Genomic DNA, 13,489 nt, shown 5'->3' with positions numbered 1-13,489 from the left:
ATGTTTGATAGATAAAGATAATGCTTTAGTAATACAAAAATTACACAAGACATCATGAAGGGCTGACATAACAGTGAAAATGGGGTGTGAATTTCTTTTTCTTTTCTATATTTGTTGGATAAAGCTAATAAAGACTGTAGCAGATTGCCTACAATGCCATCTGTAACAATATGGAGACATATAAGAATGCATATGTCTTTTTCCCTGCCTTTTTAACTTGATTTAAAGCTTTGTTTGAATGGATAGTGCTGCATCGTGACTGCTTCCTCCCCCACACATACATCGTTGTTTTATTCTAGCTCTGTTGGTAGCACAGTCCTGAAACCTCTTCGTGTAGGGCAAAACGATTAATAATGGAACATTGACAAAATAATTCCTTTGACATATAATTGACATATTATTGACAAATTGACATATTATTGACAAAAAACTCCTTTTGTGAAAACAAAATGAAGAACTTTTATAAGTATTTGTCCTGAAGACTCTACAGCAGTGGATGGGGTGTGTGTGTTTGGCTGCGGTAATGGGACAGCTATTGGTGTATAGCTTTGCACAAAATAGTTTAAATTGACTTATTCCTGTCAGCTGAGATGAAACCACAAAGGACTGGCCCAATGTCATCTTGTTTATTGCTGCACAGACAACTTATGTTGAATTGAATTAGGCTGTTCTTGTGGAAGTGAATGAAGGCCAATTATCCAAAAGCAAATCCAGACTCCTCTCTGCCTGATGCTATGCAGGGAGTTAAAAGAATTTTAGAACATTTCTTGCCTTATTTTCCCCTTGGCAGTTCATGGGGCTTTTGATGTATTTTATTTTTTAAAGGAACTCAAACTCCAGTGATTCTTATTAAACAAGTTGCTACATTTGGAGTCCAGAGGAATTTCCCCTAAAATTGGTCAACTCTGCATTTCTTTTCCTTCTGAGAATCACGGGGATTTTTATCTAAAACCCACCATGCTTTGCTGAGAACTTAAAATGGGATCGGTGATGTTCTTGATGGCATCTGTGCATTTCCTGGATCACATGCTAACATTTTTCTACTTTTTAGCACAGATTTTAAGGTCACTAAAATGATTGAAAAGTGTTTTGTAACCTGTGGTGTGTGGTTGTGGATGAAGTTGAATTATGAAGTTATTTTGTAAAAGAAACATATATTGTAAGAGTGTTTGAGACTACAGGCAACTGGAGCTGATGGCTTATCTTAGTATGTCCAAAGGCCTGGATACTGACCTAAAATTGCTGTTCTGAATGGGAATGTTTAGCTTTATTTTTGGTATTGCCTCCTTGTGCTTTGGTAACTCATTTACTGAAGGAGTTGCTCATTTCTCTTTCAAACAGCAGGGTAGGGGGCACTCTCTGCCTTAAATTGAAGGGCTAGAATCCAGACCAGTTGGAAGATTTGATATATCAGAGTACTTCATTTCTGAGGGACAGCCTTCCTAGAGTGAATAAACATAGACTCCTTCTGTGACACCATTTTAAAGCAGTAGCAAAAAATCTAGGTAAGGCTGCTGGGGACTTTGTATTTTAGCACTTCTTACCAAGTACTGGTTGCCCACCATCATATTTAGGGGGTTGCCATTGCACAGTACAGTAATCTTCTCCAATGTTGCTGATCTTGGGAGCTTCTGGAGGGTCAGGAACATCTGAAGAAAGTGTGAGAATGCATAAGAATTGTGACTGTTTCAATTTCTATATATGCAAGTCAATGAAATATTTCTCTTCAACCTTTTCTTCTATATCATATCAATTCTATATCGTATCAATGCATTTTTTATCAGACAGCAATAGTAGATATAATTGAGAATGTAGTAGAATTAGTTTGTTAATCTAAAGTGCATCCTGCTTTTTGATTCTTTTCTGTCAGGTTGGTTTTCCTATAAACACCATGGATTATTCAGCTCCCTTGTTCTTCTCAGCCATAATTTTGCAAAAATGTAGGGTAATAAGATAATTCTGTAAAAAAAGGCTTGCTCCAGGGCTTCCTATTGTCTCTAGAATAAACTTTATATAGAATACAATGTCTGCATGTCTTTTTATATTTTCGTATTTTGGAGATATTAATAGTAAACATCTTTCCAATAGCTGAAGGAGGGATACAAAGGTACTGGAGAGGGACTCTTCATCAGAGACTATAGCAATAGGACCCGGGGAAATTGGTTTACACTTAAACAGGGGAATTTCAGGTTAGATATAAGAAGTTCTTTACTGTGAGAGTACTGAGGCAATGGAACAAGTTGCTCAAAGAAGAGGTAAATGCCCCATTGCTGGCAGTGTTCAAGGCCAGGTTGGAAGGGGCTTTGAGCAATCTGGTCTAGTAGGTGTCCAGCTCATGACAGGGGGCTGGAACTGAATGATCTTTAAGGCCCTTTCCAAACCAAACCATTCTGTGATCCTATGATTTAGGATTTATAAAAGATGAAAAGAGACAGAATTCACCTAAACAGTGAATTCTAAATTTCAAAGCTGTAAGTGAAAACAACTTTCTTTTATCATTTCTAAATTTGCTCATAACCTGACATTCTGTCATATGTGTGGAAGAGTATAAAAAAAAGTTAAATATTGTGAAAAATGTTATAAAAATCACTGACTGAAAATTGTATTTCCCTCAGTTCTTCTGTGACTCACAGTGGCAATCTGTTTATTTTATATCAGGTACGTTATGTCTCTTTATTCTATTTACTGCTGATAGAATGAAGTCATCTTTGCTTAAAAACATAAACCACAACAAAATGACAAGATTTTCTTAGACAAGCATGACATATATACAAAACAGAATGACATTTGTAAAATGACAGGAAAATGACAGAATCACCTGAAACTGGAAACATATAAAAAGAAAATACATGGATTTCTACTGGGAGCTGTTGTCTCACTTTTTCATACAGAAGGCAACTACCTGTGCAAATGACATCTGCTAACTTTTGTGATTGATAGTATATCTTCCTCCATGACCCTTTTCAATTTTTCTAAACCTAAAGCCATAACTTGACTTAGATTTAGAGAAGAGTGAGTCTCAGTGAGCCTAAGATGCTTTCATGGCTGTTTCCTTCCTTCACTTACCGATAACTTTGACTGTGATATCAGCCTTATCTTCTCCCACTGGATTCTTAACTATAACTCTGTATACTCCCTCATCTTCCTTTTCTGCCCCTTCAATGATGAACACACAGTGGTCTTCATGCATCTCCACACGAACTCTGCCTTCAGATTCAAACAGAAGCTGTGGACAGTGAAAGTAACAGATAAAGTCATTGTAAGCTGTGTCAGGGCAGCCTGATGAGCCTGTAGGTAAGCTGGAGAAAATCTTCAAATCGTTGCATAAAATAAAAATTACTGAAAAGCAATAAAGCTTTTAAAGTTCTATTTGTATGTGGAAGAAAGGAAATTTAGATCATCTAACATAAATAACATTGGGAAAATTGGTTCTGAAAGTCTGCATGTTGTTAAGATTAACTCCTAGTTACATACTCCGCTGTGTTTCAAAGAAGTTACTCTAAGTACTTCCACAAATTCCTACTTGGGATATCTGCTATTATCATTGTAAAGAGTTTAATGGATAACAGTTGGGTGCTGTGCCAATTTGAGAAGGTTTACAGATTGTTGAGCAAATATTCCCAATCCACAATACCTCCATTTGGCATCAGACAACATGGATTTGAACAGCTGCCCTCTAAAAGCTTTAGCATGTTTCTTGTAACTGTTAATGTCATTAGGTTGATTTCTGTCACTCAAGAGTGTCATATATACCATATAATATGACACCAAGAGTGTCATATACCCCATACAAGAGGGGTAACTTTCTACTCTGAGCTGAGGTCTGAACATAATGATCGCAACTTTGCTGTACATTTGTAACATGCTCTTTTCTTCATGTGTCCATGTATCTTTAGACTTGGAACAGGAACCATTAGAAAGTGTATGTGCCTGAACACTGCCTTCAGAAACCAAAACCTGAGAAAGATTTATTGTTACATGGTAAATGCATTTTTTTTCTTTTTTACTATATCAAAATAAGTTAATAATGACAAAAAGGAAACTTGTTGGAAAATTCTATGGATCCTCTTTCTCTTCTGTGCATAGTCCACCTTCTTTACCCATTGTCGTCTTTCCCTGTGCACTGTAAGACTTCTGTCCTCTTTTTTTCTCTAGTTATTATTGAAGTTTACAGGTTAGTGTGTAAGAAAGAAAAGGAAAAAACATTTATATATATATTAAAAAGAGTTTTCAAAATACTGCTTTGATTCTTTGTAATCCAGCCACTATGTGATGATGATTAGAAAGAGATTTCCTCAATCAGCATTTTAGTCAAAAATTGTTTCCCATATCTCTTGTGCACATTCAAAATGTTTGGTGCTTGCCATTGTGAGGCAGGATGTTGGGCCTGATGTTCTCTTTGCTTCCCCAGTTTAATATATACTGAATTTAATTTTATTTCCTTCAGAATATTACCTTTTATCTGGAAAACACTAAGCATAGTTGTGTCTCTGCATGGATAATGAAGAACCTACCTTACCATCAGTATTTAAGTCACTGCCATTTTCTGAGGGAGTCATGGAATCCTCATTGCTTCGAATAAGGTCGGTTTTCTAGATAAGCAAAGAAACCAGAGAAAGTCAGCTAAGGCTTTCTGAGCACAGCAGTAAAACTGTTTTTGCAAGACAGAGGAGGATCCGTATGTTTGTTATAAGGGTTGAAGATGGAAATGTGAGAAAAGTGAAGAGCAAAGTGAAGGCAGCAAGCAGACCTGGGAGGGAAATCAACTGATACAATGGTCGAAAGTAGAAATGGAAATAGATGTATCAGACTGCAGTGAGTTAAGGGAAGAGTAAGTAAGCAAAACCAAATTTGCAGCTTAACAAAGATGCACAACATTGCTGCTATAGAACTGTAACTGATTGTAAATCTGTCTGTGTCTTGTACTGGTCACTCATCTTGCAACTACAAAAAAACCCAATCCAATTACTTCTTTCTGTAACAATGGAATAGTAAGTCAGATGTAGATGTTGAGACCTCATGCCTTAAACCACAACAGCACAGGTGTTGTCTGATACCCAGCCATCATTTTATCAAAGAAACTTGTGTATGGGAAAGTCAGTTTTTCTGAGTTCCCAAAATATAGGCAAATGGCTTTTACATTTCCACACTAATGCTGCATTGCAGAAAAAAAGACCTAAGTCTTACTAGGGAAATTAATATAACTGGCAATATTATTTTGTCTTTATCTACACACATAGGAAGTGTAATGATGCTGTAGAATATTATGCAAAGTATTTCTGTGTTTTGTGCTAGTTACAGCTTAAGAGCCCACAGATGGTGAGGGGTGGGGATGTTCTGAGAAGGCCAGAAAAGGAGCTCACTTAACATTTTGTGTCTAGCATCTAAGTTCTCTCTTTGATGTTTTGTAATAGGTTTGATAAGGCAAATAGCAAGTGTCCTCAATTTTCATCATACCAAATACAGTTTTATCCCAGTGGTCTGCTAAGACACAGTCTACAGACTGTAGAATTCCTGAGAAAGATGAAAAAAAAAGCTGCCAACTCTGGAACATGTCCATCCTATCAGGTGAAGGTGGTGGGAATGGCTCATCATTTACTTCTTTTTCTCTGAGGTAGGAAGAGACTAAACGCATAACCTGTTTGCATGGGCATATGTCAACTCACACATACTAAGCCCTTCTTTTGGAATAGAAAACAAGGCAACAGTTTAGAAAAAGAACAGTTCAGGGTGACTCACAAAACAGCAAAATCCCAAACAGCTGCATTGCAGATATTTAAAAGGAAGATGAAAATGTAACTAAGAATTGCAAATCAGAGTAACATTTGAGAAAGCAAATGGATTTCCTGTTGTGACTTCCTTGCCTCAGCCATTGTGCCAGGTTCCACATTACCTTGTTTACTTTCTGCCAGATGACAGTGGGTGTTGGATCTCCTGATATGGGAACATCCAATCGCAATTTGTTCCCAGCCACCACAATAATAGTGTCAGGGGATTGGCCCAGGCAGTCAAGGTGGATTTTAGGAGGTTCTATAGCAAAGGCAGAGAAAAGAAGCTTTAAATTTTAGTTTGAGTGCTCTGTATGAAGAAATAAAATAGTGAAAATTCATACATTAAATTGAGAATGAAAAAAACACTGCTTCTTTTGCTACTGAAAACTTATTTACTTGCATATAAATAACAACTTCTGTTCTTACCTTCTCTTGGTACAAAATCTATCTTGACCTCTGGGAAAGAAAGAGGGGAGGGAAAGGAGAAATAGATCAGAAAACAGAATTTACACAGAATCTGCTCTCACAATGTAATTCTAAAACTATTAATCATTAAAACCTCATAAGACATATACACATTAATGCAATAAACTGGAAAACAGGCTCAGTAAAACAATATGATGATAACACAAATTAACAGGGAAATTAAATGTGCCCATATTGAGGTAGCAGGAAGGAGACTCGCACTCTTTCCTGCTATAACCATGATTAATGCCATCTTTTTATCCCTCTGGAATTTCAATTGCATATCCTAAGATAACTTACCCAAAAACTGAAGCTTGGCAGAAAGGTTGTAAGCAAATCCTTGAGGGATGAAGGAATAATCAGCCTCATCATCTGGTGTTACATCCTCAATAGTTAGCTTATGGATTCTGGAAAATGAACAAATATATTGCATTCCTTTACTTCTCCACGAGAACTAAGGTTATCTCAAGAAACAAGGTGCAGTCTGTGGGATATTAACAGACACTACTTCTTGTCCCCTTGTCCTAACATCAAGTGAACAATCACCAGGACTGCTCTGTTTTCAGTATTCAAGCAGATCAATGCAGCATGTTGTCTGTGAGTGGATTTTTCTTGTCAAGGTATATAGTGTAGCCTGAACAAAAGAAGTTGTTTCTCTGCTTTAGTCCGGTCCTTTACAAGGGCAGCTGTAATAGTGCTGAATGGTTTCATTTGAGCAGATTGTGACTACAATAAATTCTTGAAGAGCAAGCTAAAAATCAGCGCTCCACCCCTATGTATTGTAAATTCAAAACAGAATATAGAAGGGAGTACCAAAGCAGACTACCTAGCATGCAATGCTTATGTGTCTTTTCAAGCTTGGTTTCCGTTTCCAGTAGTAATCAGACTGCTAAGAAACTTGAGCACAGGATTGCACATCTGTGTGTTAATATGAACACTAGTTTTTCTGAGGAGGTTTATACATACGTGCTGTCTTTATCTGTCTGAATACTACTGCTAATTTTACATTGCTTCAATACCAAGAAAACATGAACCCTAATAAAAAAAGAGACCGAATTCTGCTGCTATACCACTGATGCCATACTTTGAAAATATACTAATAAGGAAAACTGTGTGCATACAAAAGCAATCTGAATATATGTTGATTGCATATGTGAAAGTTTTAAACTTTTTCCTTTTACCTGGACCCAGGACAGGGTCTTGGTTTATATTCCTATCCCCTGAGGTAATGGTTTCTGTAGAATGCAATGCAATACCCAAGCATATAACTGCTTTCTGAAACAAGACTAACCTGCCAATGTGGGAGATCTTTATCCTTTCATTTGGAACCACTTCCTTTCCGTTTTTCAGCCAGATTCCTTTCACATTTTCATCAGAAACTTCACACTTGAAGACTGCCTGGTCACGTGCCTTCACTGTCAGGTCCGCAATGCTCTGATAAACTTCCAGCTTTTTCTCTGATATTGGGAGAATAATAGATATACACATTAACAAATCCCAACAGCGCTGTAAGTAAACGCTTGGTGTGGTTTTACTTGGCAGAAAAAGCTAAGGCTGACCAAGCTGTGCATGGAAGAGTGATATATGAAGGGAAAGCCACAGCATGCAGGTCTTAAACAGGGCTGATAGATAAGCACCTGTGATTATCAGAGTATCTGTTACATCCTTGACGCCCTTTATCATCAAACCTTATCGCCCTTATTAAGTGTTCTTTTTCCTTGGCGTAGGGATTATGCTGCCCCTATGCACTACCCTGGAGAAGGTTACCTTAGCCTGTTTTACTTTGGTGCCTACCTTGTACAATTAGTTCAGCAACTGATACCCCACCATTGGTCTTCACTGTGTAGTGTCCACTGTCCTCTTTGGTTGACTCATTAATAATTAGATACTGCTTTTTGCCATCTTTCTTGAATCGATATTTGAATGTTTCTTCTCGTGTCAGCTCAACTCCATCCTTTTCCCTGCAATGCCACAAATAGTATTGAGCCATTTTTCAATGGCTGGAAGACAGTAAGAGCCAGCTCAATATTACTAGAGATTGGAAGACACAAGATAAATTAAATCCTCATAACATTTCAAGTTAGCAAAATATTATTGGAACCAGAAATGCTTCTAGCTTGACCATTAATTTACACTAGGTATTTGACTTCTGGTTCAAGAGAGTTTACTCACAGGATTTACTTAATTCTTAGTATTTATGCATAGATTTATTTATTATAAATAATAATGAAGGTATATTAAATGCTGTAGAAGATACAGGGATGAAGACACTTCAACAGTAGGGAATTTGCTATTTTATAAATTGCCATAATGTAAATGAGACTTGCTGGGAAATGACTTTGAAGTCTTAATTTTCCTGATGTAAATTATAATAGTTATAAATCCATGGTTTGTGGGCATCAGTAAATTAAGAAAATTTTAGCATGGATTGAAACGAGGATGTATTTTGGATTTTGTAGCCCTTTACATTGAAGGATGCCCCAGTTTATTTAAGACATTACTAAATTAAGCTTCACCATCCAGCCAGGGAGGAAATTTAATTATTGTCATTTCCAATCATCACAAAGGGAAATGAGCAGAGAGGATTCATGCTGCTCAGTCAAGGTCACACAGAAATACTCAAGATTTCCTGTTGTTAATCCTAAACAACATGAACAGGCTGCAAGAAAATAGCTTGTAGTTTCTTCAGCATATTTATTTTGTAGTATTTTAGAGTTTTCATTATTATTTGAATATATTTATATAATATTACTTGAATACTGCTGCAGTTTGCAAATGAAAATGTTTTTCTCTTTGCTACTTACATGGTAAAAAAGAAAAGAAACAATGTTATGCTTTTAATAGAATAGGACTATTCTATCTTGTGTAATTTCCCTTATTCATCACCAATGACTATTCAGCCTAAGAAATATGCCTACAGGATAGCAAATTGAAATGTTACTTAAGGACTCCTTAAAATAATAGAGCTCTAATTTCTAGGTATATATATGCAAGAAAACCTTTTGCCTCAGTTAGTTTGCTGAAGTAAATCAGAAGGTCTATACTTTAAGCAGAGAGAGGAATCATCTGACTTGAGACTTAGATGTATCTGCTGCAACTGCATTTCAAGATACCTATAGGTTACTCTTTCCTAACTGTACTTTACAGCACAGATTTTTGGATCTTATCTTTGGTTTTGGAAAATCTGTTTTTGCCCTTCCAGATCACAGCACAGTGTAAGTAAGGGAGGAAACAGAAGACACATGAAACAGAGTGCTTACTGTTATGTCAGGATGGTGTTTCCTCTGATTGCTGAGTGGCAAGAGTCTGAGACCACATGCAAGATGTTCTCCTAAGGCTGATAGTCTCATTCATGCAGATTAGTTCTGGAACAAGTGCTATGAAGCAATGAGTAAACCTTTGCTGAACTGCTGAGAACAGACTGTGATCTAGAAGTTCTGCATGCTGCTCTGGCAAAACCAGGCACTTGCAATGTGGTTAGTGGTCCAAAGCTGAACTTCTTCATTTCTTTTTTAGTGAGGTATTTTTGACATATGGCTCATGAAAAATACCTGAATGTTCAGCCATTGTTAAGAAAGAGATTTCTTAAAATCTTGTCCAAATAATGAAAATAGGCTATTTGCAATGACTAGTGTCTTAAGTCCCTGGGAAGGGAACAGTACATTTAACTTGTGTTTATTTTACTGACTAGCACATTGCTGATGCTGTGTGTGAGTAAAGTGTTTGCAGAAGGTTGTACTGACAAATAGTGGAGCGATAAAACCGTAAACCTCAAAAAAAAACCACCCCAACTCCCAGATATCATTTAGCATAAAATAATACTTCAGTGAAAAGTGAAAACCCTCATATAAGGTAATATTAGAGGCCTTCCTTTGGTAACTGGAACAATGAAGTAGAAGAATCAGTTGATATCAAAGTGTAAGTGGAAGATTTAATAGAACCATAAACTGTTAGTTTAAAGACCACAGTAGGACATCTGGTCCAGTCTCGGACTTGAAGCACAACTAGTGCAATAATAGGTAGATCAGCCATAGCTTAGTCTATACAAGTCCAGAACATCTTCAAGACCTAATATCTGTTCTCAATTTTGCCACTCAGTGACTGTCTGGAAATGCTTTCCAATTTCTTGTTTAGACTCCAAGGACAAATTGGTTAATGTCTTCTGAGATAAGGCTCATGTAGGTACTATGTGATAATGGGGATGCAGATATTTATTGTTGCTGTTACATTACTACAGTTTGTTTTCCTTTGGAACTGATCAGATGATACATCAGCATTCAGAGATGAGAAAGATCACATCAAAACTTCTTCAAGGATTATTTCCAAAAGCACCTGAATTTTAAAAATAGCTATTCCATAGTAATGCATAATAATAATGTGAGACCTTTCCAGGTGATCAAAAGAACATTGTTTCCTGATTACTGTGAAGAGACCCACATGAGTTCACCAAGCCCTAGTCTGATAGCCATGCCTAAGAGGTTATGAGCGTTGTCTTATGCAAGTCACATAATTGCTTTTGTTCATGTGCCTGTGATTTCATATCCCAGGTTTAAAGGGTGCTATAACAGGTGCCCTGAGTTAGTGTCTGTTACTTGGCTTAAACTATTGAGCTGATGAGCCATAACACTGAAACCCTTTCTCCATGCTGTGTTTCATGTTTTCCTTGGACGCTGTCCTCCATTGTCCTAAATACTCCCTTTGTTGCAAGAGCATTGACTGTCTCACATAATAAACCCAGTAAGATACAGTGTAAATGTCTAAGTGCTCAGTTTTCTGTTGCTATCATTTGAAGAGTTTCTCTGGCCACTTGATGCATTTCGGGCTGAAACAGCTGCTGGTTTGGCCTTGTCACACCAAATGTCCAGCCCACAGATAGCAGCCCTGTATGATGTATGGGAGTTGTTCAAAGGCAAAGGATCAAAGTGTGGCAGCTGCACTGTGTTCTGAGAGGAACGGATCTGATTGTCCCCATCTCTTGTGACCAGGCATCTCTAAGCAGTTCCTGAACAATAGCATGTGTGTGCCTGTGCATGTGGCTTTAATGATGTAATGCATATGCTGTATTAGCTCTTGAGCTCTATTTAAATTCTCAGTTCCTTCCTATGGGAGAACAGATGAATGTTTGGCACTTTCCAGGAATGTAATGGGCATTGTGGGAACAGTTGATAACCATGTGCCTGAAGCTGTTAACAAGCACAAGAAAATTTCATCTGGTAGAGAATGAAGTGAGAACAGTGTGAGTAAGACCTGATATGTGACCATTGCCTGCTGTGCCTGCCCAAGCAACATGAACCCAGCTTCCGCTTGGCTGGAATGCCCAATAAAATGGACTCTATGGTCTAAATGTTTGTCATCTTAATCCTACTCACTGCATATGCCTAATGATTGCTTTTACAGGATCACTGCAACAGTTATGTTAAAATAAGTCAATGACCTTCTCTCTGTGTCTCAAGAGACATTAACTTTTTACCTAAGAAAAAGTGCTTTTTAAGAGAACCAAATACAGCACCTCACTGTGATTGAGAAGACTGAAAGATTCCATAACATACAGCAGACTCATTACGATACAGATCTGATTAGTCTGGCTAATACTTAGACGTTACTGTCAAGTGTTTAGAACAGCTTAAAGCCAACAGCTTGGCAGCACCCTGTAAACACTGCACAAGAAATTCTAGACACCCTCTAAAATATACCTTTTGTTTTAGTTTTGGCTTCTTATTTCCTCTTCAATGTTTGACATATAGGAGGAGGATCACTCTTTTTCTGAAAGCAGTTATATAGGATGCCTTCTTCCTTTCTATTCGCAACTCTAGTACACAAACATTGGTCCTAGAATGTCCCATGGAGTGAAATGGTTTCATGTTGTTTGGGGCTTTTTTCCACTTTTCTATTCTCTTACCATTTCACAGTAGCTCCTTCCTCAGACACTTCACATTCGAACTCCACCCTCTCTCCAACCATCACCATTTGGTCTTCTAGTGGGTGAGTGATCAGGATTGGAGGTTCTGAAAATGAAGATACTTTTATTAAAACAGTATTCTAAAAGACTGAAAACCAGAGGTAGATTTCAACACTCTGCACTGTACAGGAAGAGCCCCATGGTGATGCTCTCTGTGCTGAAAATTCAGATTTACTGTGCTGAGTCACATTATCAATATTACCAAATGACTTTTCGTGTTTTGCTTCATGAGGCAGAATACAAACACAAAATTAATCAAGTTTCATATATAGTCTGAAATTCTAAACCCGCTTCTTGTCAACAGCCTGTAGAGTTTATATGGAATGGAATAAATTTTAAAGTAACTTTCTAGCCCTACTGTTGTGGAGAAGTAAATCAGTTCCCAAATGAGAATTAATGGTAATCATCATTGTGCTGTTTGCCTGTGCTTTCTTAGTTGCATCTCTAGGAATAATTTTCCTTCATTCATCTGTAAGAAAATTATATACTTCAAGAGATATCAGACTTGGTTCATGTGTGAGAATTTCTTTTCCTGTGAGGTGAACTAATCTGACAGTAAGGAATGTGACAGGAATTCAAAGTTCATTGCTCACCTTTTACAAACAATTCCGTGAAGCTCTTCTCGTCCCCTACCACACATTCATATGCTGCATCATCAGCCAGAGAGCAGTGGTTTATGGTCAGTATTCTCTTATTCCCAACAGACTCAAAAATGTATCTGAAAAGAGGATCTCAACGTAATTATCAAAGTCTAACTGCTTTCAACCGAGACACTGTCTTCCCCTGCATGGCAGAGGAAAAGGTTCCTTCTTTTTCTGGCATCTGTGGCAAGGTTTAAGACTCAAGCCCTATATCCTTGTCCTGGTGCAGTGGGCAGCAGTAGTGCTTGAAAAACTATAGCATAGGAAATTATGGAGAAATCTTCATACAAGTGTGAGAAGCACAAACTCCTGTGAATGGTGCCACATGCTTTGCTAACTTCTAGCAATACAACAGACTTGACTGCCATTAAAAATGCTTTGTCATGGCTTCAGCACGAAATCACTGGGAACTGGGTTGACAAACAAGCTGCACTGAAGTGTACCCCATATCAAGAGAAAGTAATTTTGAACCCTGGATATGCACATGAAGATCAGAATATAATGTGAGGACTTACTTGCTATGTAGGTAGATGGAAGCATCCGGTTTCATGTGTAGATATACAGAGCAGAGGGGAAAAAAAGAGAAAGTGATGAGATAAGCAAACAGTCCCTAAGACAAAGCTTTATGTAGATTCTTCCTCAGCATCTATTTC

The 13,489-nt window shown here is 37.5% G+C and overlaps 1 protein-coding gene across 1 annotated transcript in view; it reads right to left on the bottom strand.

Annotated features, from left to right (window-relative positions):
• The window catches only part of MYBPC3 (myosin binding protein C3), a 59,676-nt gene that overhangs the window by 21,364 nt on the left and 24,823 nt on the right, over positions 1–13,489 (bottom strand). Inside the window, exons 14-24 of the mRNA XM_013130312.2 lie at positions 13,352–13,354; positions 12,789–12,913; positions 12,136–12,241; positions 8,031–8,197; positions 7,528–7,693; positions 6,537–6,643; positions 6,198–6,227; positions 5,894–6,030; positions 4,515–4,592; positions 3,067–3,226; positions 1,545–1,649 (exon numbers count right to left, since the gene is read on the bottom strand). Coding sequence (XP_012985766.2) covers positions 1,545–1,649; positions 3,067–3,226; positions 4,515–4,592; positions 5,894–6,030; positions 6,198–6,227; positions 6,537–6,643; positions 7,528–7,693; positions 8,031–8,197; positions 12,136–12,241; positions 12,789–12,913; positions 13,352–13,354 — 1,184 coding nt within the window. The remainder of the gene's footprint in view (positions 1–1,544; positions 1,650–3,066; positions 3,227–4,514; positions 4,593–5,893; positions 6,031–6,197; positions 6,228–6,536; positions 6,644–7,527; positions 7,694–8,030; positions 8,198–12,135; positions 12,242–12,788; positions 12,914–13,351; positions 13,355–13,489) is intronic.

This window comes from Melopsittacus undulatus, chromosome 4 (genome assembly GCF_012275295.1).
Source record: "Melopsittacus undulatus isolate bMelUnd1 chromosome 4, bMelUnd1.mat.Z, whole genome shotgun sequence".
In the NCBI taxonomy this organism is placed as follows: Eukaryota; Metazoa; Chordata; class Aves; order Psittaciformes; family Psittaculidae; genus Melopsittacus; species Melopsittacus undulatus.
This window is presented reverse-complemented; position numbering and strand designations above follow the sequence as displayed.